At 52.2% G+C, this 24,154-nt stretch overlaps 4 protein-coding genes and 1 pseudogene across 4 annotated transcripts; 2 read left to right on the top strand and 3 right to left on the bottom strand.

Annotated features, from left to right (window-relative positions):
• Positions 1 to 625: 625 nt before the first annotated feature.
• On the bottom strand, positions 626 to 2,371 carry LOC112886436 (flavonoid 3'-monooxygenase-like). Its single transcript, XM_025952338.1, has one exon. It carries the CDS (start codon positions 2,344 to 2,346, stop codon positions 757 to 759), a length of 1,590 nt encoding a protein of 529 aa, XP_025808123.1. The 5' UTR covers positions 2,347 to 2,371; the 3' UTR covers positions 626 to 756.
• Positions 2,372 to 9,351: 6,980 nt separating this feature from the next.
• Positions 9,352 to 11,164, bottom strand: LOC112886314 (flavonoid 3'-monooxygenase-like). The gene has a single exon (XM_025952181.1). The coding sequence runs from the start codon at positions 11,109 to 11,111 to the stop codon at positions 9,525 to 9,527; it is 1,587 nt and encodes a 528-aa protein (XP_025807966.1). The 5' UTR covers positions 11,112 to 11,164; the 3' UTR covers positions 9,352 to 9,524.
• A 1,640-nt stretch (positions 11,165 to 12,804) lies between these two features.
• On the top strand, positions 12,805 to 14,138 carry LOC112885585 (WAS/WASL-interacting protein family member 3-like). The gene is made up of 2 exons (XM_025951173.1): positions 12,805 to 13,155; positions 13,548 to 14,138. The coding sequence occupies exons 1-2, from the start codon at positions 12,805 to 12,807 to the stop codon at positions 14,136 to 14,138; spliced, it is 942 nt and encodes a 313-aa protein (XP_025806958.1).
• A 2,360-nt stretch (positions 14,139 to 16,498) lies between these two features.
• LOC112887799 lies at positions 16,499 to 17,290 on the bottom strand. Its single transcript, XM_025954073.1, has 2 exons — positions 17,106 to 17,290; positions 16,499 to 17,015 (listed from the first exon to the last, which is right to left on the bottom strand). The coding sequence occupies exons 1-2, from the start codon at positions 17,213 to 17,215 to the stop codon at positions 16,601 to 16,603; spliced, it is 525 nt and encodes a 174-aa protein (XP_025809858.1). The 5' UTR covers positions 17,216 to 17,290; the 3' UTR covers positions 16,499 to 16,600.
• Positions 17,291 to 22,456: 5,166 nt separating this feature from the next.
• Positions 22,457 to 24,019, top strand: LOC112885584 (annotated as a pseudogene).
• Positions 24,020 to 24,154: the final 135 nt, after the last annotated feature.

The raw sequence follows: 24,154 nt of genomic DNA, 5'->3' as shown, positions 1-24,154 counted from the left end.
GGTAGGGGTACAACTGACCCAAATTCTATTACAAGGTTAACTGGTCACATTGGAGGATGCCCTCGTAGAGCTCTTTTATAGTGTCATAAATTATCAGGATGTACCGAGCCTTAGTTTATCTATACCTCGTGCCGTGACATAAGAGGAATTGCAATGAAAAATGAGCGTATTTTCTCATAGTAGAACATGCATATCCACTCAAGTACGATGTCCCCGACTCATAAGTCTTAACGTATGCTCACATTTTACGATAATTATCTAACCATGCATGTATACATTTCCGAAGAACTGTCAATTGTCGCTATTATTAGATGCAGCTATTATTCTCCTAAAAGATGTGGCATAGAGCAGTGATGCTGAACCTCTACCAACCTTGCAGCAGAGAATGATGCAATCATGCAATGCCACAATGCAGTATTTTTATTATCATATAGCATTTGGATACACAGAAACAAAGATGGTGAGTCAGACCGTGAGTGATGTGACTGGCTGCAAAGCAAAATGATGTATGGTTTTCGGGTCCAGTTTTCCTCATAAACCGGATCAATTTCTTTCTTCTTGAGTAAAATGCGGGAGCTCTCTGCACTCTTCGAAGAGGTTCTTCAAAAAAAATATAGTTTAGGGATAGAAATAAAAATGATACTTGGTACTCATTTACAAATATGATATAATTGATACAAATCACTTGATGTTTAACGTGTCAAAATACTTGTATATATACGAACGCCTGATGAATACATAAACCAGGAAGCATGGCTAGTCGAGAGCGGCGTAGAGGTGCGCCGGCAGCCTTGGCTCGGCAAGGGCAACGAGTGGCTCCTTCCGACTTACATTCAGCCCGAAGAATTCCTCCATGCTCATGTCCTCGGGTGCCACCCCGTCCGGCAGCCGCCACGAGAACCCGTGCACCAGGTTCGCCAGCGCCGCCACCACCTCCTTCATCACGAGGTTGTGCGCCGGGCACATCCGCCGCCCGGACCCGAACGGCAGCAGCTGGAAGTGCGTCCCGTGCACGCCCACCCCCTCGGCGCTGCCCCCGGCGAGGAACCGCTCCGGCCGGAATGCGCCGGGCGCGTCGGGCCACGACGCCGGGTCGCGCCCCACGGCCCACATGTTCACCAGCACGCGCGTGCCGGCGGGGACGTCGTAGCCGACGACCACCGCGTCCTCGCGGGCGTGGTGCGGGATGAGGAGAGGGCCCACCGGGTGCAGCCGCATCGTCTCCTTCACGACGGCCTCGATGTACGGGAGGTCCGGCAGGTCCCTCTCGGTGACCCAGCGGCCGCGCCCCACCACGCGGTCGAGCGCCTCGGTGGCGGCCGCCATGGCGGCCGGGTGGCGGAGGAGCTCCAGTAGGGCCCACTCCAACGTCGCCGCGGCGGTCTCCGTGCCGCCGCCAATGATGTCCAGGAGGAAGGCCTTGACGCCATCGCGTGTGAGCCTGGTCTCCGGCGGCTGCTCCTCCTGCCCGTCCTCGGCTAGTTGCAGCAGCACGTCCACCAGGTCCATCCCCGCCCCAGCACGCCGCCGGTCGTTCTGGTGCTCGTTGAGTATCTGCTCGTTGAACTGGTCGAACATCACGTGCACCCGCTTCATCCGCCGGACGAAACCCTGCACGTCGAGCCAGCCGAGCCACGGCACCCACTCCCCAACATTGCCCAGCAAACCCGTCACCATGAACGACTCTTTGAGCGATCGCCGGAATGCCTCGCCGCCGCCGTCGTCGTGGCTACCGCAGGAGCCCGACGACCATTTCTCCCCCAGCGCCATGCGGAGGATGTTGCGCATGGTGAAGCTCAGCAGGTGCTCCTTCACCTGCACGGCGGCGCCGGCGCGCTCGAACAGGCCGCGCGTCAGGGCGCGCATCTCCTGCGCGCGGGCGTGCTCGAACGAGTCGATGCGCCGCGCGGAGAAGAGCTCCGTGGCGCACAGCTTGCGCGCCATGCGCCAGTAGGGGCCGTAGGGCGTCTGCACGATGCCCTTGTAGTCGTAGGCGAGGATCTTGCCGAAGGCCGTGGGCGGGCGGTCGGCGAAGGCGAGGTCGTGGGTCTTGAGGACGAGCCGCGCCGTCTCCTCGGAGGAGGCGACCACGACGTGGAAGGAGCCGAGCCGGAGGTGCATGAGCGGGCCGTAGCGCGCCGCAAGCTTGGCTAGCACACGGTGCGGGGGGAGCGTGTCTGCTAGCAAGCTCAGGCTGCCGAAAACCGGCCATCCCTTTGGGCCAGGAGGGAGGTTCAACACCTTCCTCTGGCTGTGACGCGGCCTCACGACGGAGCTGAGCAGAAGCACGACGACGACGGTGACCATCAGTGCCGTGGCCATGGACATTGTTAGCGTGAGCTCCATATTGGTGGAGATGGGAATGGAAGCTGTAGCCTTGGAACTTGGAGAGTGTAGATAGGTTTCATCGTGGTATATAAAAACAGATTTTTTTTCTTTTCTTTTCTTTTCTTTTCTTCTTTTTTGTCATTAGATTTAGGTAGTATTATTCGTGGCACAGATTAATCCACCTAAAAACATATTTGTGGCACGCTGGCTAGTGATGTTGAACCTCCATTATCAACCTTGCAATAGAGTGCCGATAGATGTGATTTGTCGGAATCAGGGTGTTAGAAGTAGAGTGATGTGGGGATACTTGGCAGTGACGTATCTATACATATTTGTCCTTATACAGCAAGAAAACGATGTGGACAGAATAAGACACGTTGGTAATGTTTGGATCTTAAAATATTAAGGATGTCCTTTCTCTGAGCTCTTTTACGGTTCTTGTAAAATTACTAATATGTACCGAGAAGATTTTGATTTTACCTTCTGCCATACCATGAGAGGTATTTGCACATTATTTGGTACACTTTGAGTGGATTTGTTTCTACCTATTGAGTGTCATGGCCATAGACATTGGGGTTAGCGTGAGCTCCATTGGTGGAAATGGGTATCCAAGTTGTAGCCTTGGAACTCAGAGAGTGTCGGTAGGTTTCATCATGGTATATAAAAATAGTTTTTCTTTTCTTTTTCTCTTCTTTCTTATACTAGATTTAGGTAGTATTATTTATAGCACAGATAATCTCCCCAAAATATATCTGTGGTATGCAGGTTAGTGATGCTCACTACCGGAAAAAAGATCTTTGCCGAGTGTCAAATATTTTGCCGAGTGTTTTTCTTCGGGCACTCGGCAAAGAGCTTCTTTGCCGAGTGCCGGTCTTTGCCGAGTGCTTTTTTTAGGCACTCAGCAAAGAAGCTCTTTGCCGAGTGCTTTTCTATGGCACTCGGCAAAGAAGCTCTTTGCCGAGTGCCTTGTTTATACACTCGGCAAAGATAATTTTCAAATCATATTTTGAAGTAGTAAATTAATTCAAATAAAAATATTTTCAACTACAAAGTTGTATGACTCATCAAGATGCATAATTTTTATTTTGGACATTTCTTCATTTGACAAAATAAATGTACATTTGTTCACAATATATATATCTCTCTCGTAGTTTATGAAACTATAAGAGAGATATATAAGATTTGTGAACAATATTAGAATTATCATGTCAGATGAAGAAATGATAAAACAACCAAAATAAACTTTGTAGATCTTGAGAAGTTATAAGATTTTACAGTTGGCAACATTTTAATTTGAAGTCATCTTATCAACAAAAACTACATCTGAATATAGAAAATTTAAAATTCGAATTTTGCAAATGACCTCGAATGGAAAAACCATCAAAATTAAAGTTATAGATCTCAAAAAGTTATGAAAGTTTGTAGTTGACAAATTTTTAATTTGAAATCATTGTGTCATATTAAAATACGTTTGAAGTTTTCAAATTTGAAATTCAAATTTTGTAAACGATCTCGGATGAAGAAACTACCAAAATAAAAGTTGTAGATCTCGAAAAGTTATGCCACTTTGTAGTTAACAACTTTTTCATTTGAATTTAGTTACTATCTCAAACAAACAATTTACACTCGGTCAATTATAATACGTGGAGAATAAAAACGTAATGTTGACACATGTGGTTCAATGGTGCAGTGGTAGAGGGTGTTGTTTGTGTGCAGGAGGTCGTGAGTTCGAATCCTATCATCGACAACTTATCAAAAATTGCTGAAAAAAATGTGCAACCCATTAGATGGGTCATTAGCTGGCTGTGCATGCCTCCCCTAATAAAATTTATTTTTTCCTATTTCAGTTTTTGGATTTTTTCCGATTTACATTTTGCCGAGTGCTTCTCTTTGCCGAGTGTTTTTTAGCACTCGGCAAAGCCTTTGCCGAGTGCCCGACAAAAGGCACTCGGCAAAGACGTCTTTACCGATGAAATCTTTGCCGAGTGCTCTTTGCCGAGTGTAATCGGGGCTTTGCCGAGTGTCCCAGACACTCGGCAAAGCCCCTGAATCCGGTAGTGGCTAAACCTCTACTATCAACCATGCAACATAGTGCAGATAGATTTCTTTTCTTTTTTTTTTGGAAATAATAGAGTGCAAAAAGATCCACGGAATCTGTGGGAGTTAGGGTGTCAAAGGTTGAGTGATGTGGGGATACCTGGCAGTGACATGTCTATACATATTTGTCCTTGTATGATAAGAAATGAAAGCCACATCACGTGGATAGAATAAGACACGTGCTGGTAATGTTTGGAGCTTAAAATATTAAGGATGTCTTTCTCCGATCTCTTTTACGGTTCTTGTAAAATTATCAAGACGTACCGAGCAGATTTTGATTCTACCTTCTGTCATGCCATGAATGGTATTTGCACCATTATTTGATACACTGAGTGGATTTGTTTCTACTCTTGAGTGCCATGGCCATTGAGTGCCATGGCCATAGATATTGGGGTTAGCGTGAGCTCCATTGGTGAAAATGGGAATGGAAGTTGTAGCCTTGGAACTTGAAAAGTATCGATAGGTTTCATCGTGGTATATAAAAATATTTTTTCTTTTCTTTTTTCTTCTTTTTTATACTACATTTAGGTAGCATTATTCGTGGTATAGATAATGCCCCCCTTAAAAGATATCTGTGGCAGGTTAGTGATGCTGAGTCTCTACTATCAACTATGCAACAGAGTGTAGACATATATTTTTTTTGAAATAACAGAGTGTGGACAGATCAATGGGATCTGTGGGAGTAAGGGTGTCAGACATTGAGTGATGGGGGATACCTGAAAGTGACGTGTCTATACATATTTGTCCTTCTACAGCAAGAAAATAAAAGCTACATCATGGGACAGAATAAGACACGTGCTGGTAATGTTTGAAGCTTAAAATATTAAATATTAAGCGTGTTCTTTTTCCGAGCTCTTTTACTGTCCTTGTAAATTACTAAGATTTACCAAGCGGATTTTGATTCTCCCTTCTGTCATGCATGAGAGGTATCTGCACTATTATTTGATACAATTTGAGCGGATTTGTTTCTACTTTTGAGTGACATGGCCATATACATTGGGGTTAGCGTGAGATCCATTGGTGGAAATGGGAATGGAAGCTGTAGCCTTGGAACTTGGAGAGTGTTGATCGGTTTCATCGTGGTATATAAAAATAGTTTTCTTCTTCTTTTTATACTATATTTAGGTAGTATTATTTGTGGCACAGGTAATCCTCCTGAAAGATATCTGTGGCATGCATGTTAGTGATGCTGAACCTTTACTATCAACCTTGCAAAAGAGTTGAAACGCCCCGGCCTAAACAACCTGTATTTAAACACCAGAAAAACAGTCTCTGGTGAAAATACATTACACAAGTGGTGCCACAGTCATACATAGCTTCATTTAATACGTTCGATTACAATAATAATATAAACTAGGAATACAACAGTAGCCGTGATAAATGCAAGGGTAAACTCTTTATCGGACATGGTGGCTTCTACTGCAACGGCACCACTCCAGACTTGGGTATAGGCACGAACTACTGGCCTTCCTCAGGCACGAAATCAGGATCCTCTGCAACAAGTCATAAACGGGTGAGTACAAAAGTACTCAGCAAGTACCACCTCACCCTACGGGAGGGGAATGACATGCACGATGCACATTAAGCACAATGCATTAGTAGAGCAACTTATGGTATGCAACTCTTCCCGACACATCCCACAGTAGGTAGCTCACTAGTTGTCAGGACCACACCGTAGCCTGTCCATTCCGTGGACACGGACCATTCGAATGGATTCTACACTCTGCAGAGGTCGTACACTGTATCCACAAGCTCGACTGCCCAAACGGACAACCGACATAGCCAACACCCAGCCGTGGTCATACCCCAGCCCGGCCGCACAAACCCTCGGACCCTGACCCCAATGGTCTATACCCGTGAACCATCCCTACGACCGTCAGGCTAACCAGTGGGATTAGGCTAAGTCCGGCCCATAACGGAACCTGTGGTCGTACTAAAGTAAGCTAGGTGAGATGTCAAAACAACTCGGTCCTTATGGTTCACCAGGGCAGCAACCATTCCTCAACATGTCAACTCGAGCCTACCTCCACGGTAGCACTCACCTGCCAGTCTACCACCACGGTAGCGCCGGCTCCAGCATACCCAGCTGCCCTAGCCTCAGCCAAAACCCTTCATATCCTAGTCTCAACTCTGGATATGCATAACTACTCATATGCATGTATGAGCACACTCAATCACTCAAGCACCGGTATATGTAATCGATCCTAAACCAGAGCTACAACTAGACGTCCTCACATGGATGCAACCGCTCACGTAGGGGTCGATGAAACTTGCCTTCGCTTACGTACGCGTCGGCGGCGGCGGCTTCCTACTCGCGGTACGGGTCTTCTGGCTCCGGCCCGCTGTACTGGCCTTCGTACTCCTTGGCCGGCTCCTCCTCGGTCACTCCGTGATCTACGGGCGGAAACGGCACAACCGGCAAACAAACACAAGCAAGCTATAAAATAAGCTCAAATGGAGATAAAAATAGGAGGAATAGATAGTATATGATTGGAGGAGAGTTTAGGGAAAATAGTTATGTGGAAAGGAGTTGATACGAAGGAGATATTGGGTTTACAGTATTGGTTGGTGTTTAAATAGAATGATTTGGATTAGATGCTCACGGCCTGGTGGGTGTTTTGGGCCTTTATTAATATTGCGGTGGTAATGATCGGGGAGCTGCTTGCCATCTCACGTTGGCGTGGAACAGCTCGAGGAAAAGGGTCAACTGTTGGAGCTTCGTCTCGTGAGTGAACTGGGCTCGGGAGAAGTGGTTCAGTTAGCGAAGTGAAGCGGTTCGGTGTGCTTGGGCTGATGATGGAGTTCATCACGGCCTCGCTCCTTTTATAGGCGAGGAGAGCAGCAGCGGCGTCGCACAGGGACGGGCGACGGCGTGGGCTGCGGCAGCTCGCTGTCAACTCAAACAGTGGCAGCGCTGAAGGCGCGAGCGTCGAGGCGGCAAAGCCGGCGAGGACGCTGCCGCGGCGTGGGCGTGGTGGGGACGCGGAGGTGGGCGGCACAGCGCGGTGCCGACGGCAGTGCGCGGTCCCGTCGTGGGGCCGGCGTGTCGCGCGTGCGCGAGCGAAAGCGAGCGCGGGTGGGGACGGCAGGGAGGGGCGTCGGCTTCCTTTATAAATGAGGTGAGGCGGTTCGCGTGGCGGAAAAAATATCTCGGCCGGCGCTGTGTGCGACGACCCTGATTTATGGCGAGGTGGAGTCTACCAACAGATGAATCACAATCTATATACTAAGTACTCAAGTTTAACCAGGAGGCTAACACTTACCTTATTGGAGCGACAAAGTCACGAAGGAACGCACACCTTTAAGTGGCTAGTCCAGCACTCACCCTTCTAGCCTTACCACAACTTATCTACCTTGCTCATGGGTGGATGGCATGGCAAAGGGGGGGCTCTATTATAGGTCAAGGGAAGCCATGGTATTAGGACAAGTGTCCCCTTTCTAGAGAATTCCAAAATATCCTAGCATCTTCAAAATTTTACTTATTATTAATTCTAGAGTATTTCTTGAAAATATCCCACTCTTGCTTAATGGAGAAGGAACTAGAGGGTTGACTTAAAAATATCCCACTCTTACTTAATGGAGAAGGAACTAGAGCGTTGACTTGAAAATATCCCACTCTTGCTTAGTGGAGAAGGAACTAGAGGGTTGTCTTGAAAATATCCCACTTCTGCTTAATAGAGAAGGAACTAGAGTGTTGTCTTGAAAATATCCCACTCTTACTTAGTGGAGAAGTAACTTGAGGGTTGTTTTGCATTTCTTTCAATAGTGATAAAAACTGGGATGTTACAGGAGTGCAGACAGTTTTTTTTGAAATAACAGAGTGTAGACGGATCGATGGAATCTATAGGAGTCAGGGTACCAGACGTTGAGTGATGTGAGGAGACGTGTCTATACATAGTTGTCCTTATACGGTAAGAAAACGAAAGCCACATCATGTGGACAGAATAAAACACGTGCTGGTAATGTTTGTAGGTTAAAATAGTAATAATGTTCTCCGAGCTCTTTATTATAAAATTACCAAAATGTATTGAGCAGATTTTGATTCTACCTTCCGTCATGCCATGAGAGGTATTTATTACACCATTGTTTGGTACACTTTGAGTGGATTAGTACGTACTCGTGATACACATTGCCAAAGGATTGTAGAGCTCTTTCTTGTTCCGTTGGTTGGAAATCAAGAAGGTCCCAGACCGAGAGGAATACTATAGAAACACACGTTCTGCACATGTGACTACTAATACATATGTGGTGTGTGTGTCGTAGAGGACTATAGTGAGGGATTTTTGTTGCCTCTCAGGAGTTTTTAAAAGGATCGATACATTTTCGAAATCCCAAAGGTCTGTTAAGGCGTTCTTTTCTCCTTTTTTTGTCGTTTTTGCTGCTAATATGCGGAAGCGATTATTCCTCCCCGGGAAGCTGAAGAACCATCGAAAAAGTGGTCTTAGAGCTAGAGAGACACGTAGTTGCACGTACCAGGCGCACCATTGAAGCGAAATCAAGCTCAGCCTGGAGCCCTGACATCATGTCAACCGTCAGAAAAAGAAAATGAGAGAGAGACAGAGAGAGATGTTGAGAAAAATAGAAAAAAAATGAAAGAAATATAGTTTTCCTTTATAATCAGTGTTCTGTAACTTACAATTGCAGCAGTCTCTGGTGTAATGCCTTCCTGCAGGTTGCCAGCATAATAGAAGCTTCTCATTTTGGCACCTTCAGGATTAGGTTGCCAGCATAATAGAAGCTTCTCATTTTGGCACCTTCAGGATTTGCTGTTGGTGCCAAAATTTCGCTCCTCTCTCTAGATTTGCTTGAGATTTAAGAAAACAATGAGATTTAAGAAAACAAGGGAGTTAAGTTGAGGATTGGTCGAGTGCTAGTAAGCTAAACTCCAACGTTGAGCACTTCACATTCATCGCAAAGTATCCTTAATTTATCGCTTTGTAACTCTTGGAGATACTATACGGATGAGCACAGAAGCTTGTAGTGTGCCACGGGACTGTAATTAGTGCCGAACAACTCAAGAACACCACTGATGTTTTAACGTGACATACCATACATTTACAAACACCTGATGAATGGTAAACATAAACCCGGCCGGATGACTAGTGGACTGTGGTGTAGAGGTGTGCCGGCAGCCTTGGCTCGGCGATCGCAACGAGCGGCTCCTTCGGGCTCACGGACAGCCCGAAGGATTCCTCCAAGCTCATGTCCTCGGGGGCCACCCCGTCCGGCAGCCGCCACGCGAACCCCTGCACCAGGTTGGCCAGCGTGGCTGCCATCTCCCTCATCGCGAGGTTGTGCGCCGGGCACATCCGCCGCCCGGACCCGAACGGCAGCAGCTGGAAGTGCGCCCCGCGCGCATCCACGCCCTCGGCGCTGCCCCCGGCGAGGAACCGCTCCGGCCGGAACGCGCCGGGCGCGTCGGGCCACGACGCCGGGTCGCGCCCCACGGCCCATGCGTTCACCAGCACGCGCGCGCCGGCGGGGACGTCGTATCCGCCGACCACCGCGTCCTCGCGGGCTTGGTGCGGGATCAGGAGGGGACCCACTGGGTGCAGCCGCATCGTCTCCTTCACGACGGCATCGACGTAGGGCAATTCCGGCAGGTCGCTCTCGGTGACCCAGCGGCCGCGCCCCACCACGCGTTCAAGCTCGCTGGTGGCGGCCGCCATAGCGTCCGGGCGGTGGAGGAGCTCCACCATGGCCCACTCCATCGTCACCGCTGCGGTCTCCGTGCCGCCGGTGAGGATGTCCTGGACGATGGCCTTGACTCCGGCACGTGTGAGCCTGGTCTCCGTTGGCTCCTCCTGCCCCTCCTCGGCTAGTCGCAGGAGCACGTCCACCAGGTCCCTCGCCGCGAACCCGCCAGCGCCGGCGCGCCGACGATCCTCCTGGTGCTCGTCGAGGATCTGCTCGTTGAACCGGTCGAACACCACGTGCACCCGCTTCATCCGCCGGACCAAACCCTGGACGTCGAGCCAGGCGAGCCACGGCACCCACTCCCCTACGTTGCTCACCGCGCCGCTCACCGCAAACGCCTCCTCGAGCGAGCGCCGGAACCCTTCACCCTCGGCGCTGCAGTAGTAGCTCGACCACTTCTCCCCGAGCGCCATGCGGAGGATGTTCCGCATCGTGAAGCTCATCAGGAGCTCCTTCACCTGCACGGCGGTGCCGGCACGCTCGAACAGGCCGCGCGTCAGGCCGCGCGTCTCCTCCGCGCGCACGGGCTCGAACTTGTCGACGAGTTGCGCGGAGAAAAGCTCCGTGGCGCACAGCTTGCGCGCCATGCGCCAGTAGGGGCCGTAGGGCGTCTGCACGATGCCCTTGTAGTTGTAGGCGATGATCGCGCCCCAGGCCGCCGGCGGGCGGTCGGCGAAGGCGAGGTCGTGGGTCTTGAGGACGAGCCGCGCCGTGTCCGCGGAGGAGGCGACCACGACGTGGAAGGAGCCGAGCCGGAGGTGCAAGAGCGGGCCGTAGCGCGCCGCGAGCTTGGCTAGCACACGGTGCGGGGGGAGCGTGTCTGCTAGCAAGCTCAGGCTGCCGAACACCGGCCATCCCCTTGGGCCCGGCGGGAGGTTCAGCGCCTTCCGCTGTCTGCGGCGCGGCCTCACGACGGAGCCGAGCACGAGGATGACGACGATGGTAACCATCAGTGCCGTGGCCATGGACATTGTTAGCGTGAGCTCCATTTCTGGAGACGATGAGAATGGAAGCTTTAGCCTTGGAAGTTTGGAGGGCGTAGTAGGTTTCATCGCGGTATAAAAAGAGAAAAGTTTCCTTTTTCCTTTTTCGTCTTTTTTGATATCGTTACATTCAGGCCGTGGCATTATTTGTGGCACTGATATTCCTGCCAAAAAAATATCTAGGTTCACCTGTACTGTCAACCTTGCAACAGAGTACAGACTGATGATGGAGTCATCATCAGTGTCAAACAGTGAGTGTAGTGATGCGATCAATTGCTAGACCTTAATGAATCACTGAATAGTGTTCAGCTGATATACCTGTGGATGCGGCAAACCTGCCGATGACGTGTCTATATGCCGTCCATTAGTGTATGTTTATCCTTATTCTGCAGGAAGAAAACAAAAGCCACATGTGTGGACTGAATAACACACGTCATGTTGTCACATTGCGTTACCATCATCACTTTGACTGTACATAAATCCTTACAAGCATCGTCCCTTTACAATCATGTAAGAAAGAGCCTTGTGACATGAATTGCAGGTCCTATGATGGCACAGATAGAGAGAATTTCTCTCCTTTACAAGAGTCATTCTGTTTTTGTTCAGCTGATCAGACTGAATCAGTGATTCTCCTTTACAAGAGTTATTCTCTCCTTTACAAGACGGTGAGAGCGATCAGATAGTGAGTGATGCGACTGAATCAGTGAATGTGTTCAGCTGATGTATCTGGTAATAATGTCTTGTCCATTCTGTTTCTGTTTTGTACTCCAAGAAACTAAAGAAGCCACATATGGACTGAATAAGACAGGTGGTCCTGATGATTTCTGGTTTTTAATGCAGTGAGGCAGATCCAAAGTTCACAGGTGTCCATTCCCTTGTGCTCAGTTCGTGCTCTTTTTACAATTGAATTAGGAGGTTAAAATGGTGACACCTGAGGATGTTCTTGTCAAACCTTTGTTACAACCCATGAAAAGTTACTGAGAGGTACCCCAGTTAATCTGCGATACCTCCCGTCAGTTTTTTGCGCCATTATTTGGTTCTTTGATTCATGAGCAGGATTTTTCTCGCCTCTCAGCTCACTCAAAAGGATCGATACATTTTCAAAATCCCAAAAAGGTCTGTTGAAGAGGTCTTTTTCCTTTTTGGCTGCTAATAATGGAAAAGTTTTCATGGTTCAATAATGGTGAAATTTTTATGGTGGGCTAATCATTAAATGCTTTAGCCCACCATAAAAATTTCATCATAATTAGACCACGAAAACTGTAGCTATGAATTAATTACAGAAAAGTACATAATCTAAAGTATAACAATTCTTTTTTACTAAATTATATCATATCATATGTTCACTGCATAGATATACTCATGTGGAGTTCAACAAAATTAGATTTTTTATTTTATAATTTTTTTATTTACTATAATTTTTTAAAGATTCAGGCAAAATAAATATAAAAGAAAAGGAGAAAAACCACCGTGAGAAACCAGGTAGGGAGGTTATGTATCCAGTACCGTGAGTCCGAGGAGTCCAGACGAACGGTTTCATTGTAAGGAAACGTGGATTCGTCGTAAAAAGAATTTTTTTTCCTTTTTGAGATTTATTTGGCCCACAAACTTGAATAAGGGTAGTATTGTAAGGCTCAGCCCCACCAAGAATACAACCTTTTAATTTGCGCCCAATAATGTTTAACTTGGCACCTGGCGAATGGAATTATGGAACATAGAAACCCCGGGATTAGCCGATGGCTGCGTAGAGGGTGCCGAGTGCCGGCAGCCTGGCCTCAGCGATGGCGACCAGCGGCACCTTGAGGTTCTCCGGCAGCCACCACGTGAAGCCGTGCACCAGGTTCCGTTCGCCAACGTAACGTCGCCGCCACCTCCTTCAACGCGAGGGGTTGTACATACGCCGGTCGCCGGGCACATCCGCCGCCCGGACACGAACGGCGCCGGCAGCTGGAAGCGCGCCCCGCGCACGTACAAGCCGCCGGCGAGGAACCCCTCCGGCCGGAACGCGTCGGGCCACGACGCCGGCCGGGTCGCGCGCCACGGCCCGCACGTTCACCAGCACGCGCGCGCCGGCGGCTGGGGACGTCGTAGCAGCCGACCACGACGGTGTCCTCGCGGGCACGATGCGGGATTGCAAAACAACTAGTGTCGTTGATTCATTTCACAAATCACCATCTTCCAAACAACAAGCCATCGCTTAAATCATCTCACTGCACAGAACGGAGGGAGGAACCGGCACTACAAGAAAATGGCAAAGATTCGTCGGCCCAGTTAAATTCGTCGGGGCCCGACGAATTTAACGCCTTATATTCGTCGGTCCCGTCGAATACATGGTCACCGACGAATATAAATTAAATTCGTCGGTACCTGACGGAAGCCGACGAATTTATATTTGTATTCGTCGGTGACCGACGTATAAGGGCCGACGAACATTGTTTGTAGGGTTACCTCCCGCCCGCCCGGTCCAACTTGGACTTCGCACATCTCGCAGCTCTGCTGCGCCGCAAGTCCACCGGAGCCGCGGCGTGCTGCCCCTCGCCATTGCCGAGGTCTCCAGATCCCCGCGTCCCCCAGATCCGTGCGCTCACCCCGCCCGCTCCCACCTGGTTCCCACATCTCGCGCCCGCCGGCTGCTGCGCCATCCTCTGCGCGTGTCGGCCCCTCGCCATCGCCGGCGGCCTCCGGATCCGCGCCGCCCCTCGCCATTGCCGGGGTCCCCCAGATCCGCGCGGCCCCTCATCATCGCCGGTGACGCCCCCGCCAGTCTGCGGGCGTGTGCGTCTCCCCGGCGCCCTCTGCCTCCCGCTCGTCGTTCCCTCGGGGGTCTGCGCGCTCGGCCTGTCGCCGGCGCCACCCGGGGCGCCCTCCTTGGCCTCCTCTGCATCTGTCGCCGGCGCCGGCCTCCTCCGCGCCTTCCCCGGCCTCTATCTCCCCGCGAGCCGTGCTCCGTCGAGTTCTTGCAGTAAGTGCCCGGTACTCCTTGTTGTTAGTATGCGAAAGGAGCTCAATGCCCTCATTCAGAACTGTTCTTGAGGTTTAGTCAGAACTATGATGAATTTGGTACTCATTCTGACTGCTGCTTGGCTCCATCAGATCGATGGGACAAGGTCGATAACGAATGCGATATAAAGTTGTACCAGTGTTAAAGATTATCTATAAGTGTATGAATAGGTCGGCCCAAGATCAATCTATCACGTGTTGATACCTACAATTAAAAGGATTTCATATCATGCCTGCACTGTTTAGCTGAATTGCCTAGCTGAATTAATGTCTAGAAGACCTAGTACTATGAATCAGATCCTTATTTAGTTGCTTAGTACTGAATCCTCCAACTTCTAGTCCAATTAATTGATGTGTGTATGCTAATTTAGTATATTGTAAATGGCCGCAGATTTCACCGTTGTTGCTACGGATCGTCGGCAACACCCTCCGTCGCCGTGCTCACGGCGGCGCGCCCTCAACAATTGGGCCTCACTACTTGGCAAGGTGAGCACGAGCACACTCCTTTTAAGTCACAGATCAGATGTCCTTTTAAGTCAAGTGTTCCGTGTGCCTATTAGAGCATCACACCTAGTTGCTGATAATCTCGGTTTAGGCCTGGTACTAATTTTCCTGGAGTATGAGTAGTGTTGTATGTTTACATGTCGGTTATCTTGCAAGATTGCTGCACTCAGGTTGCTGCTACTTTTTTTAAGCATTATTCTAATATAGTTTCTGCCACTACTTGGACAACGTATCCGACAAATTTAGGTGACAACGTGTCCTAAATTCGTCGGTCACCGACGTATATAATGGACACGTGGCACCGAGTTGGCCGCCGAAGGAACGAGCCAGGTGGGCAGTAAATCGTCGGTCACCGACGAATTTAGTCCACGCTGGCCATAAATTCGTCGGTCACCGACGTATATAACGGACACGTGGCACCGAGTTGGCCGTCGAGGGAATGAGCCAGGTGGGCAGCAAATACGTCGGTCACCGACGAATTTAGTCCACGCTGGCCATAAATTCGTCGGTGACCGACGAACTCAATGTACACGTGGCGTTTTGTAGCCGGACATGGAAAGTTGCCACGTGGACGTTATATTCGTCGGCCCCGACGAATTTACACTAAATTCGTCGGCCGCCGACGAGAAACCGACGAATTTAATGTAAATTCGTCGGGGCCGACGAATATAAGGTCTTAAATTCGTCGACGCTTGGGCGACGGCCTATATTCGTCGGTAACCGACGAATTTAGATTAAAGTCGTCGGTTACCCTTATAAATTCGTCGGTTCTTGGCCGACGAATTTTACCCGTTTTCTTGTAGTGCGGCAAGCAAAAACTGCATAAATGTGCAGGCAGAAACCACATCGAAATCCAGCAATACCTGCCGGAAGCGTCCAACTCCAGCTAAATTTGACGGCAAAAGGCGCAGGCTTTTTTACCTCCGCTTGGGTCGCATATTCTGAGTTCGGGGTTTGCTTCCGAGCACGGCGGCGTGGCGGTCGAGCAGCAGAAGCAGGAGGAGCTTGCGGCGGGGGAGCGCGGCGTTCTGGAGCTCTCCCCGTCTCCCGCGTGGTTGATGAGCCCTCCGTGCGGCATGTACCACGCGGATCACTCGGGGATCTTTCGTGACTGATGCTCACGACCGCCGGGTGCGGAGAAGGGGGTGGAGTCGACCATGGATGACTAGGCGGCGGAAGGGAGGACGAGGACGACGAAAGCCAAAAAGCCACGAGAGGAGCGGCAGGCCACGGCTGGGCGATCCGATAGTAGCATCAGCAGCGGCTCTCTGCTAAGTCCATGTCGGCGGCGGTCGGGAAGGGCGACCGGGGCCATGGAGAGCGAGGAGGATAGCGGCTAGAAATCAGGGACCGATATCTAAATATTTGGATCGCGTAGAATAATTGCGATCCGAATATGGAGGTTTTGTGTAAGCATTCAAATCGCGGAGAATAATTACGATCCGAACCAGGGAGCATCGTGTAAATATTTTGTTCGTAAAGAATAATCGTAATACGAACCAGAAGTTTTGCGTAAATATTTAGATCGCGGAGAATAATCACGATTCAAATAAGGGGTTGATTTGCAAAAATATTTCAACCGCAATCCACCCTCCGACGCCCCTTCTCCGATCGCTGGCGGTAACCGCCCATCATCGGCGCTAAGCTCGGAGGATTTCGCCACCGCCGTATCCGACGGATAACCTGCTTCAGCGCGGCGGCACAATTCCCACCGCCGGCACATCTTGGCGTCGGCGGGATAAAAACTTGGAGATCGACGTCGGATCACTCAGCGCATGCACTCGCGCCGCGTTCCTCTCCACGGCGGCGCCGCATTCGTGAAGTACCAAGACGTATAACCAAACAACAATTAGAGCACCAAATTTTATGGTCTGGAGTGGGACACAAAATTTTGATACCTCGCTCCCTGCATATAATTTTAGGAACAATTTTTTTTCGCTTCTCGGACTCGAGCAACCGGCTGCATCCTTTGCTCCAGCCAGACGAGGAGATTAGGAAGAAACAAGCAGCAACGACGACGACTCGCTCCCTCGGCGATCGCACCCGAAAGGATGGTGAACCATCTCGGCGTCGTTCGCCCGCTTCGCGGGGCGGCGCGGCACCAGCGGCTCCGACGACGAGTCCTCCGCCACCGCCGCCGCCGCGGCATTATTCTCCGGACGAAGCGCCGCACCGGCCGTCGCAGGCCGGTGGTGCCTGATGAACTGAGACCTCTTGTTCAGAGGACCACTACCAGGAGTGCTGATCTCAGACGACACGCCTCTCGCCGTTGACCCATCCTCGAGCAGCTCCGATTCGTCCTCCTCCAGCCAAAGCCCGTCGGATTCCCAGTCGTCCTCCGTGCTGATGCTCTTGTAGTACGGGTCGCAGATGTGGCCGCCGCCGATCTTCTCCTCTTCCGCGAGCCTGCGTCGGTTTCGTCGATCATCTAACCAGCACGTGGAAGAACGACCGTGCATACGACGCGATGGACAGGGAGAGGGAGTGAGGACTCACAGTTGCGCCGGAGCGGCGCCGGCGAGCGCCAGCCGCGCCATGCGCAGGAAGGAGGCGGCCCGCCGCGAGAGGTCCCAGGGCCGCCGCTGGCTGCCGTCGGCGCCGGCCATCTCCTGCACACTCGAGGTCACGGGCGGAGACCTGGTGATCCGCGTCGTGGTGTGGAGATCTGGAGCCTGGTGAGGGATCGGATGTGCGCCGGGAGATTAGCTCTAGGCGGCGTGCATGTTTGGCAGCTGAGTGGAGTGTTGGGCAAGTGGAGTGCGGGTGGGAAAGCACTCGCGGTCTCGCACGTTTGCATCTGGAAGGGGAGAGTCAGAGGTCAATGGCCAGCTTGGAAAGTTGGGCAGGAGTTGACTTTGCATTAATTTCAGTGTTGATGTTGGAATTGTAAAGTAAAGACAACTGGTTGAACGAGCTTGGAGAGTTAGGAGAACGAGCTCAATATCTGAGCTGTTGAGGCATGCTGCCTGTGATCATCATTCATCAAGGAAAAAAAATATAGTTAGATTCTCTAGGGTAAGTTGCTGTTCTTCTTCACTGATCTTACGAGTTTGTGTTACTGGATTGATTGCTACAGCTTGTCCCAGAGAGTGCAAGAGTGGTGGTCTGAACTTTTTCCCTTTCTCGCCCCTCCTGTTCCTCTCAAAAAAAGGTGGTCTCAAAGATGGTTGCTGTAGATTAGAATAGTGTAGGTGAATTTTTGTACTCCGCAAAATCCCAGCTTACTTATCTTTATCTATTTCTAAAGCACGCAACATTTCCACCTGAAATTTTGGTTCGGTCAAACATGTGTCACTAACAGGTGGACCCAAAGTGTATATATGAAAATCGAACAACAACACTATATTATAATCTAAACGGACTCGAATACAATGTAAATTAAACGGACTCGAATATAATGATAACGTAAAAACATGACAAAATCCGTATCGAAGAAAATCTATCACAAAAAATCAGATCGAAATCAGCCGCGATACGTATAGATGGCCAAACGTGCCGCACGGCACTACATGGCACTAGCACAGTCCTAGCACGGCACAAACCAGCACAACACGACTAGGCACTAAGCTTTATTCATGCCGTGCCGTGCGTGCCGGCTCCTTGGCCCAGGCACGACGCGACTAGGGTTTAGTCGTGCCGTGCTGGCCCGCCAGCACGAGCAGCCCGGCGTGCCATGCCGGCCTGCGTTGTTGTCGGTGAAGGTTATGGCGGCGATGGCGCTAGGGATGTTACGTCCCCGGTAGCCGAGGCAAAGGGCGGGGGAGGCCACGGCGGCAGCCGGGATGGCGAGGGGCGAGGAAGGCCGCGGCGGCGGCGGCCGTGACGGTGAGGGGTGGGGAAGGCCGCGGCGGTGGCGGCGGCCAAGACGTCAACGGCTTGGGGAGGTGGAAGGGCGGCGTCGCGCGACTCGGGGAGGAGGGCAGGCCACCGGCTAGAGAGGTGAGGGTGGGGGGCGCGCGGGGGAAGGGGAGGTGCTTCGCATGCGACCGCGCAAGAGCGACGGAGAGCATGAGAGGGTGGTGGCCAGCTATAGGAAAGGGAGGGAGTAAGATTAGGGTTTGAGAGAGAGGTGAAGAGTATATATATGAGGTTGTGGGCTGGATCGTGCCTACTGTGCCGGCCCATTAGTCGTGTCGTGCCCGTGCCGGCACTGCATGCTGGGGTTTCGGTCCCGCACGACACTACGGCCGTATCGTGCTAGCACCAACACTATGTCCATCATGTCAGCCCATGTTCGTACAGTGTTTTCAGTTTCGTATCCCGTGCGGTCCACCAGGCACGATCCGTTTGGCCATCTATAGCGATACCTACGGGATCTTTAACCATAACAACGCATGGGGATCTTTGACCGTGACTTGTCACGGCATATTTAGTTGGATTAAAAGTACGTGTACGGGCGAGCTGCTGCTTTACAAAACACAGCACGCACTACCGGATGCAGCAGATTTGCCGAGTGCCAGAAGCACTCGGTAAATCTACAAAGCCTCTCGGCAAAGAGTTTGCCGAGAGGGGCTCTCGGCAAAGACCTCTCGGCAAATTTTCTGTCGGCAAAGGAGGCTTTGCCGAGAGCCCTTTCTCGGGCGCTCGGCAAACTATTTGCCGAGAGCAAACGGGGCCCTCGGCAAAGAAAAGGATACTACCTGTAGGCTGTGTGGCCGTTACGGCACCTTTGCCGAGAACCTGACCCGGCACTCGGCAAACAGGCGCACCTTTGCCGAGAGCCTGCTCTCGGCAAAGCATGGGCCTCTTTGCCGAGTGCCTGCTCTCGGCAAAGAATGGGCCTCTTTGCCGAGAGCTAGGCCATGCTCTCGGTAAAGTTTAGGACCCTTTGCCGAGAGCCTGCTCTCGGCAAAACCTGGGGCACTCGGCAAAGGGTCCAGAACCTATTTTTATTCAGTAGACAATATACCACAATATAGACCACAACACAATAAAGAGATTCATCCACAATAGACCACAATACAGTCATCCACAATAGGCCAAGTTCAAACACAATAGACAATAGGCCAAGTTCAAACACAATAGACCAAGTTCTAGAGTTGCAACACAATACAATCATCCACGATAGAGCAAGTTCATAGTTCCAAGTTCAAATATCATACACAAGTCCTAAAGTTGCAACATATCGATAAGTCAAAGTGTGAATAGCTCAACTTGGTGGTGGCGGCCAAGTTCCCTGTGGTGGTGGCCAAGTTCCCGGATTCTGAGATGCTCCAACACCCGGAGACGCTCCAACACCCGGAGACGCTCCAACACCCGGAGACGCTCCAAGCCCCGGATTAGGATACGCTCCCGAATTTGGCGATGCATATGGATCATTTGAGCCCGCCGACTGATTCTGCAAAGAAAAGAAGTTTGAGACACAACACAACAATACATTCAAAGAGCGTACTGAACTCACCGGAGTGCCGAATGTTGGCGGAAAGAGAGAAGTTGGCGGAGGTACACCCGTTGCGGCGCCCAGACTCTGCATGTATTGAAACATTTCCGCCATCCTCGCTTGGTCGGCACTCATCCTCGCCTCCAACTGTTGACTCCTCGCCTATGTATATCTTAGACAGATCTTGGACAGATCTTTATATCTTAGACAGATCTTGGACATAACTTCGATAATTTTTACATAAAAAGTATAACATAATGTATATCTTAGACATATCTTAGACATATACTCTTCAGTTTTGCATTGGCTACCATTCTACGAGAAATCTTACCGAGGGCAGCGAGCACTGGCCGGGGCGGGGCGCAGCGAGGAGGGACCGGACCGAAGTCGTCGGGGCACGGCCACCACCGAGGAAGGAGGCCGGGGCAGGGGAGCTGGACCAGGGCCGCCCGTTGGGGGAGCCAGGGCGGTGCGGGCGGGTCAGCCGCGGCGAGGATGGCGACGGGGAGCGGGTCAACCGCGGCGAGGATGGTGACGGGGACGGCAGGGGGCAGGTTCGCGGCGAGGATGGCGACGGGGGGCGGGTCGGGCGTGGCGAGGATGGGCGGCGGGGGGCGGGTCGGGCTCGGCGAGGATGGGCGGCGGGGACGGCGGGGGGCGGGTCGGGCTCGGCAAGGATGGCCGGCGGGGCCGGGGATGGCGGCGGGGCCGGGGATGGCGGCGGCGCCCGGCGTGGTGGATGGGCGCACGGCGGGGCCGGGGATGGCGGCGGCGCCCGGCGTGGTGGATGGGCGGCGGGGCCGGGGATGGGCGGCGGGGCCCGGGATGGCGGCGGCGGCCGGCGTGGTGGATGGGCGGCGGGGCCGGGGACGGGGATGGCGGCGGCGCCCGGCGTGGTGCAGTGGATGGGCGGCGGGGCCAGGGACGGGGATGGCGGCGGGGCCGGGGATGGCGGCGGCGCCCGGCGTGGTGGATGGGCGGCGGGGCCGCGGATGGCGGCGGGGCCGGGGATGGCGGCGGCGCCCGGCGTAGTGGATGGGCGGCGGGGCTGGGATGGCTGCGGGGCTGGGGATGCGGCCTGGGATGGCAGGAGCAAATGGGGTGCGAGCTAGAGCGGGAATGGTAATTTCGTGGGGATAAACCCACAGTTTGCCGAGAGCCGGATCCTAGCTCTCGGCAAAGGAACCGTTTGCCGAGAGCCGGATTTAGCGCTCGGCAAAGGGACCATTTGCCGAGAGCCAAACAGTAGCTCTCGGCAAAGGAACCGTTTGCCGAGAGCCGGATTTAGCGCTCGGCAAAGGGACCATTTGCCGAGAGCCAAACAGTAGCTCTCGGCAAAGGGACCACTTTGCCGAGAGCCAGGCAGAAGCACTCGGCGAAGGACTACTTTGCCGAGCACCTAGTTTCTGCTCTCGGCAAAGTAATTATGTTTTTTAGTTTTATTAGATGCAAATGATGTCAAAAAATCATGAAACTTCTCAAGATGTCAAGATACCACACAGAGAGTCTATGATAAAATTTTCACAGTATTTCGCAAAAGTTTGACCAATGCAATATTTAAAACCTATTCGTGCTTCACATATGATATGAAACCTAATCGAGTAACTTCCAGTTTACAACCGTCATATGTGAAAACTTTCGCGAATCCTTTTCAAATTTTTATCACAACCTACGCATATGGCATCATGACACCACAACAAGTTTCACAATTTTCTAACCAAATTTGCATTTTATAAAATTAAAAAACAACTTGAACGGAAGTTTGAGGTCTTCTTTCGTGTAAAAGACGTTTGAAAATTTTTATATTTTCGTAGGGAAGGTGTCATAGTACGCTAAAAACATTAATAATAATTTTTGCACACAGTTTGCAACATCATTTCAATGACATGTAGTTCAAATTGAATTATCCCAAGAAATTTGATGAAATGACATTAATTTGCTAAATATAGCAATAAGTTTCAATAACTGACCAAACTTCCATATCTTGTTTAGGATAATGCAGGAACAACAAAGAAAAAGTTTGAGGTCAAAGTGGGAAAAAATTTAAAATGCTTTGCCGAGAGTCACTGCAAGGCTCTCGGCAAAAGTATCCTTTGCCGAGCGCCCAGTGCCGCTCTCGGCAAAATTCTCCTTTGCCGAGAGCCTACGGGCCGCTCTCGGCAAAATTGTATCTTCGCCGAGCGTCGCGCGTAGAGCTCTCGGCAAAGATAACGGCCTGTACAACGTAGCTGTGTTTTGCCGAGTGCCTTGGTATGCCGAGTGCCCAACTCTCGGCAAAGTTGTCGTTACCGAGAGCTTTTCTATGCCGAGTGCCCGGCACTCGGCAAAGAGCTGTTTGCCGAGTTTTTTGTTTCACCGAGTGGTGCTCTAGGCAAAGACAAGCTTTGCCAAGTGCCCTTTTTTTGACCCTCGGCAAAGGTTCCGGCGCTCGGCAAAACTTCTGTTTCCGGTAGTGACGTGATCGATCTATCAAGTATGGATCGTGGTGGGTGTAACTTCAGACACACTAATGTCACCGTTTTATATAAGCACGTGAACTGGAGGGCCAAGATGCACATGCACTCGATTGGCTCGGGCAACACAACACAGCACAGACAGTAACAATGAGTGTTGCGGTGAGGAAGTCCTCGCCAGCGGTCATCAGGCCGCCGGAGCCGGTGACGACGACGACGGCGAGCGGCGCCATAAAGCTCACACCTTTCGAAAGGGTTCTCGTCATGCTTCCATTCACGGTTCTGCTCGTGTTCGAGCGTCCGAGCCACGAGGGCACTGAGAGCATAAAGAGGGCGCTGTCCCAGGCACTCGTCCACTACTACCCATTTGCCGGTCGCATTTCTTCATCAGGAGCTGACGGCGACGACGACAGATTCAGCATCCGGTGCACCGGCGAGGGTGTGGAATCCGTCGCCGCATCTGTCGACTGTGGCCTGACGGAAGCGAAGATCTTCGGCGAATCGTCCGGCGCGAAGGCCCTCCTCGACGAGCTCGCCGTCTACTACCCGGTGGGGAGCTACGGCTCCGACGACCCTCTGCTGTCCGTGCAGGTGACGGAGTTCTTTTGCGGCGGGGTCAGAGGCCGTCGGCGAGCTCGCCCGCGGGCTGCCATCGCCGTCCGTCGCTCCGGCCAGGTGCGACGACGCGGTCTCCAGCCTCCCTCCGCTGTCGGATTCGGTACTGCAGGCCACGCTGGCGTGCCCCGAGTCACCGGACATGGAGCTCCTCGTCCCGCTCGACGTCACGGTCCCGTCGGGCCTGATCGACCGCGTCAAGGCAGAATCCCGCAGCTGCTCCGACGACGGCCGGCCGTGCACGACGTTCGAGGCCGTCCTCGCCTTCCTGTGGCGGTGCCGAGTCCGCGCGACCACGCCCGGCCCGGGGACGACGACCCCGGTTCTCCTCACGTTCGCCACCAACATGCGCGGGTACGTGGGCGCCAGGGCCGGGTACTATGGCAACTGCGTCGCGAACCAGCCGCTGGCCGCGGCGACGAGCGGCCCGGTGGCGAGCGCCGGCCTCGCAGACCTCGTCGGATGGTCAGGCGCGCCAAGGGCTGGCTGCCGGACAAGCTCAAGGAGCACGAGAGCGGCGCCGGCGACGACCGGCTGGTGACGCGAGGGTTGCGGGGGCGGTACCGGTACGACATGCTGCACGTGTCGTCATGGAGGAACATCGGCTTCGAAGGGGTCGACTTGGGGAGCGGGCCGCCGGCGAGGGTGATGCTCCATGCGCGGGGCGGGCCGGGCACCGCCGGTGCCGACTTGCGTGGTGTACCCGCCGTGCGGGGGGAAGGACGGGGTCAACGTGCTGTCGCTCTCGGTGAAGGAGGAGCACGCCGAGGCGTTCCTTGCTGAACTAGCAAAGCACACCTGATGTGTGATTGTGTGTACCATCTGTCATCTGCTCATCATCCGCCTTTACATCTTGTGGAGTAAACAGCCCGACTCCGAGTCCGACTCCGACTCAGGGTATACATGCTTTCGGACATGGTCTGCCTCCCGGGCTCCCTCTCTATATGGTACAGTACCCTCCATGGCCACGACCTGCCAATCGTCTCGCCTCGCTACGGACGATAGGGTGACAATCTCGCCGTGACAGCTAGCGCTCCACTGCGAACACCGAACCAGACTGCCAGCTACCGACTTCGTCGACGCCCGGTCAGGACCAG

Source organism: Panicum hallii, chromosome 3, assembly GCF_002211085.1.
Source record: "Panicum hallii strain FIL2 chromosome 3, PHallii_v3.1, whole genome shotgun sequence".
In the NCBI taxonomy this organism is placed as follows: domain Eukaryota; kingdom Viridiplantae; phylum Streptophyta; class Magnoliopsida; order Poales; family Poaceae; genus Panicum; species Panicum hallii.
Note: the sequence above shows the minus strand (reverse complement) of the source record. Positions and strands in the feature narration are given on the sequence as shown.

Bases quoted from the DNA above. Each gene is read 5' to 3' on its own strand.
- LOC112886436 (XM_025952338.1), bottom strand. From the start codon at position 2,346: ATGGAGCTCACGCTAACAATGTCCATGGCCACGGCACTGATGGTCACC.
- LOC112886314 (XM_025952181.1), bottom strand. From the start codon at position 11,111: ATGGAGCTCACGCTAACAATGTCCATGGCCACGGCACTGATGGTTACC.
- LOC112885585 (XM_025951173.1), top strand. From the start codon at position 12,805: ATGGAATTATGGAACATAGAAACCCCGGGATTAGCCGATGGCTGCGTA. The intron at 13,156-13,547 runs GTTCACCAGCAC...CATTGTTTGTAG, and splicing joins TCGCGCGCCACGGCCCGCAC to GGTTACCTCCCGCCCGCCCG.
- LOC112887799 (XM_025954073.1), bottom strand. From the start codon at position 17,215: ATGGCCGGCGCCGACGGCAGCCAGCGGCGGCCCTGGGACCTCTCGCGG. The intron at 17,016-17,105 runs GTGAGTCCTCAC...AAACCGACGCAG, and splicing joins GGCGCCGCTCCGGCGCAACT to GCTCGCGGAAGAGGAGAAGA.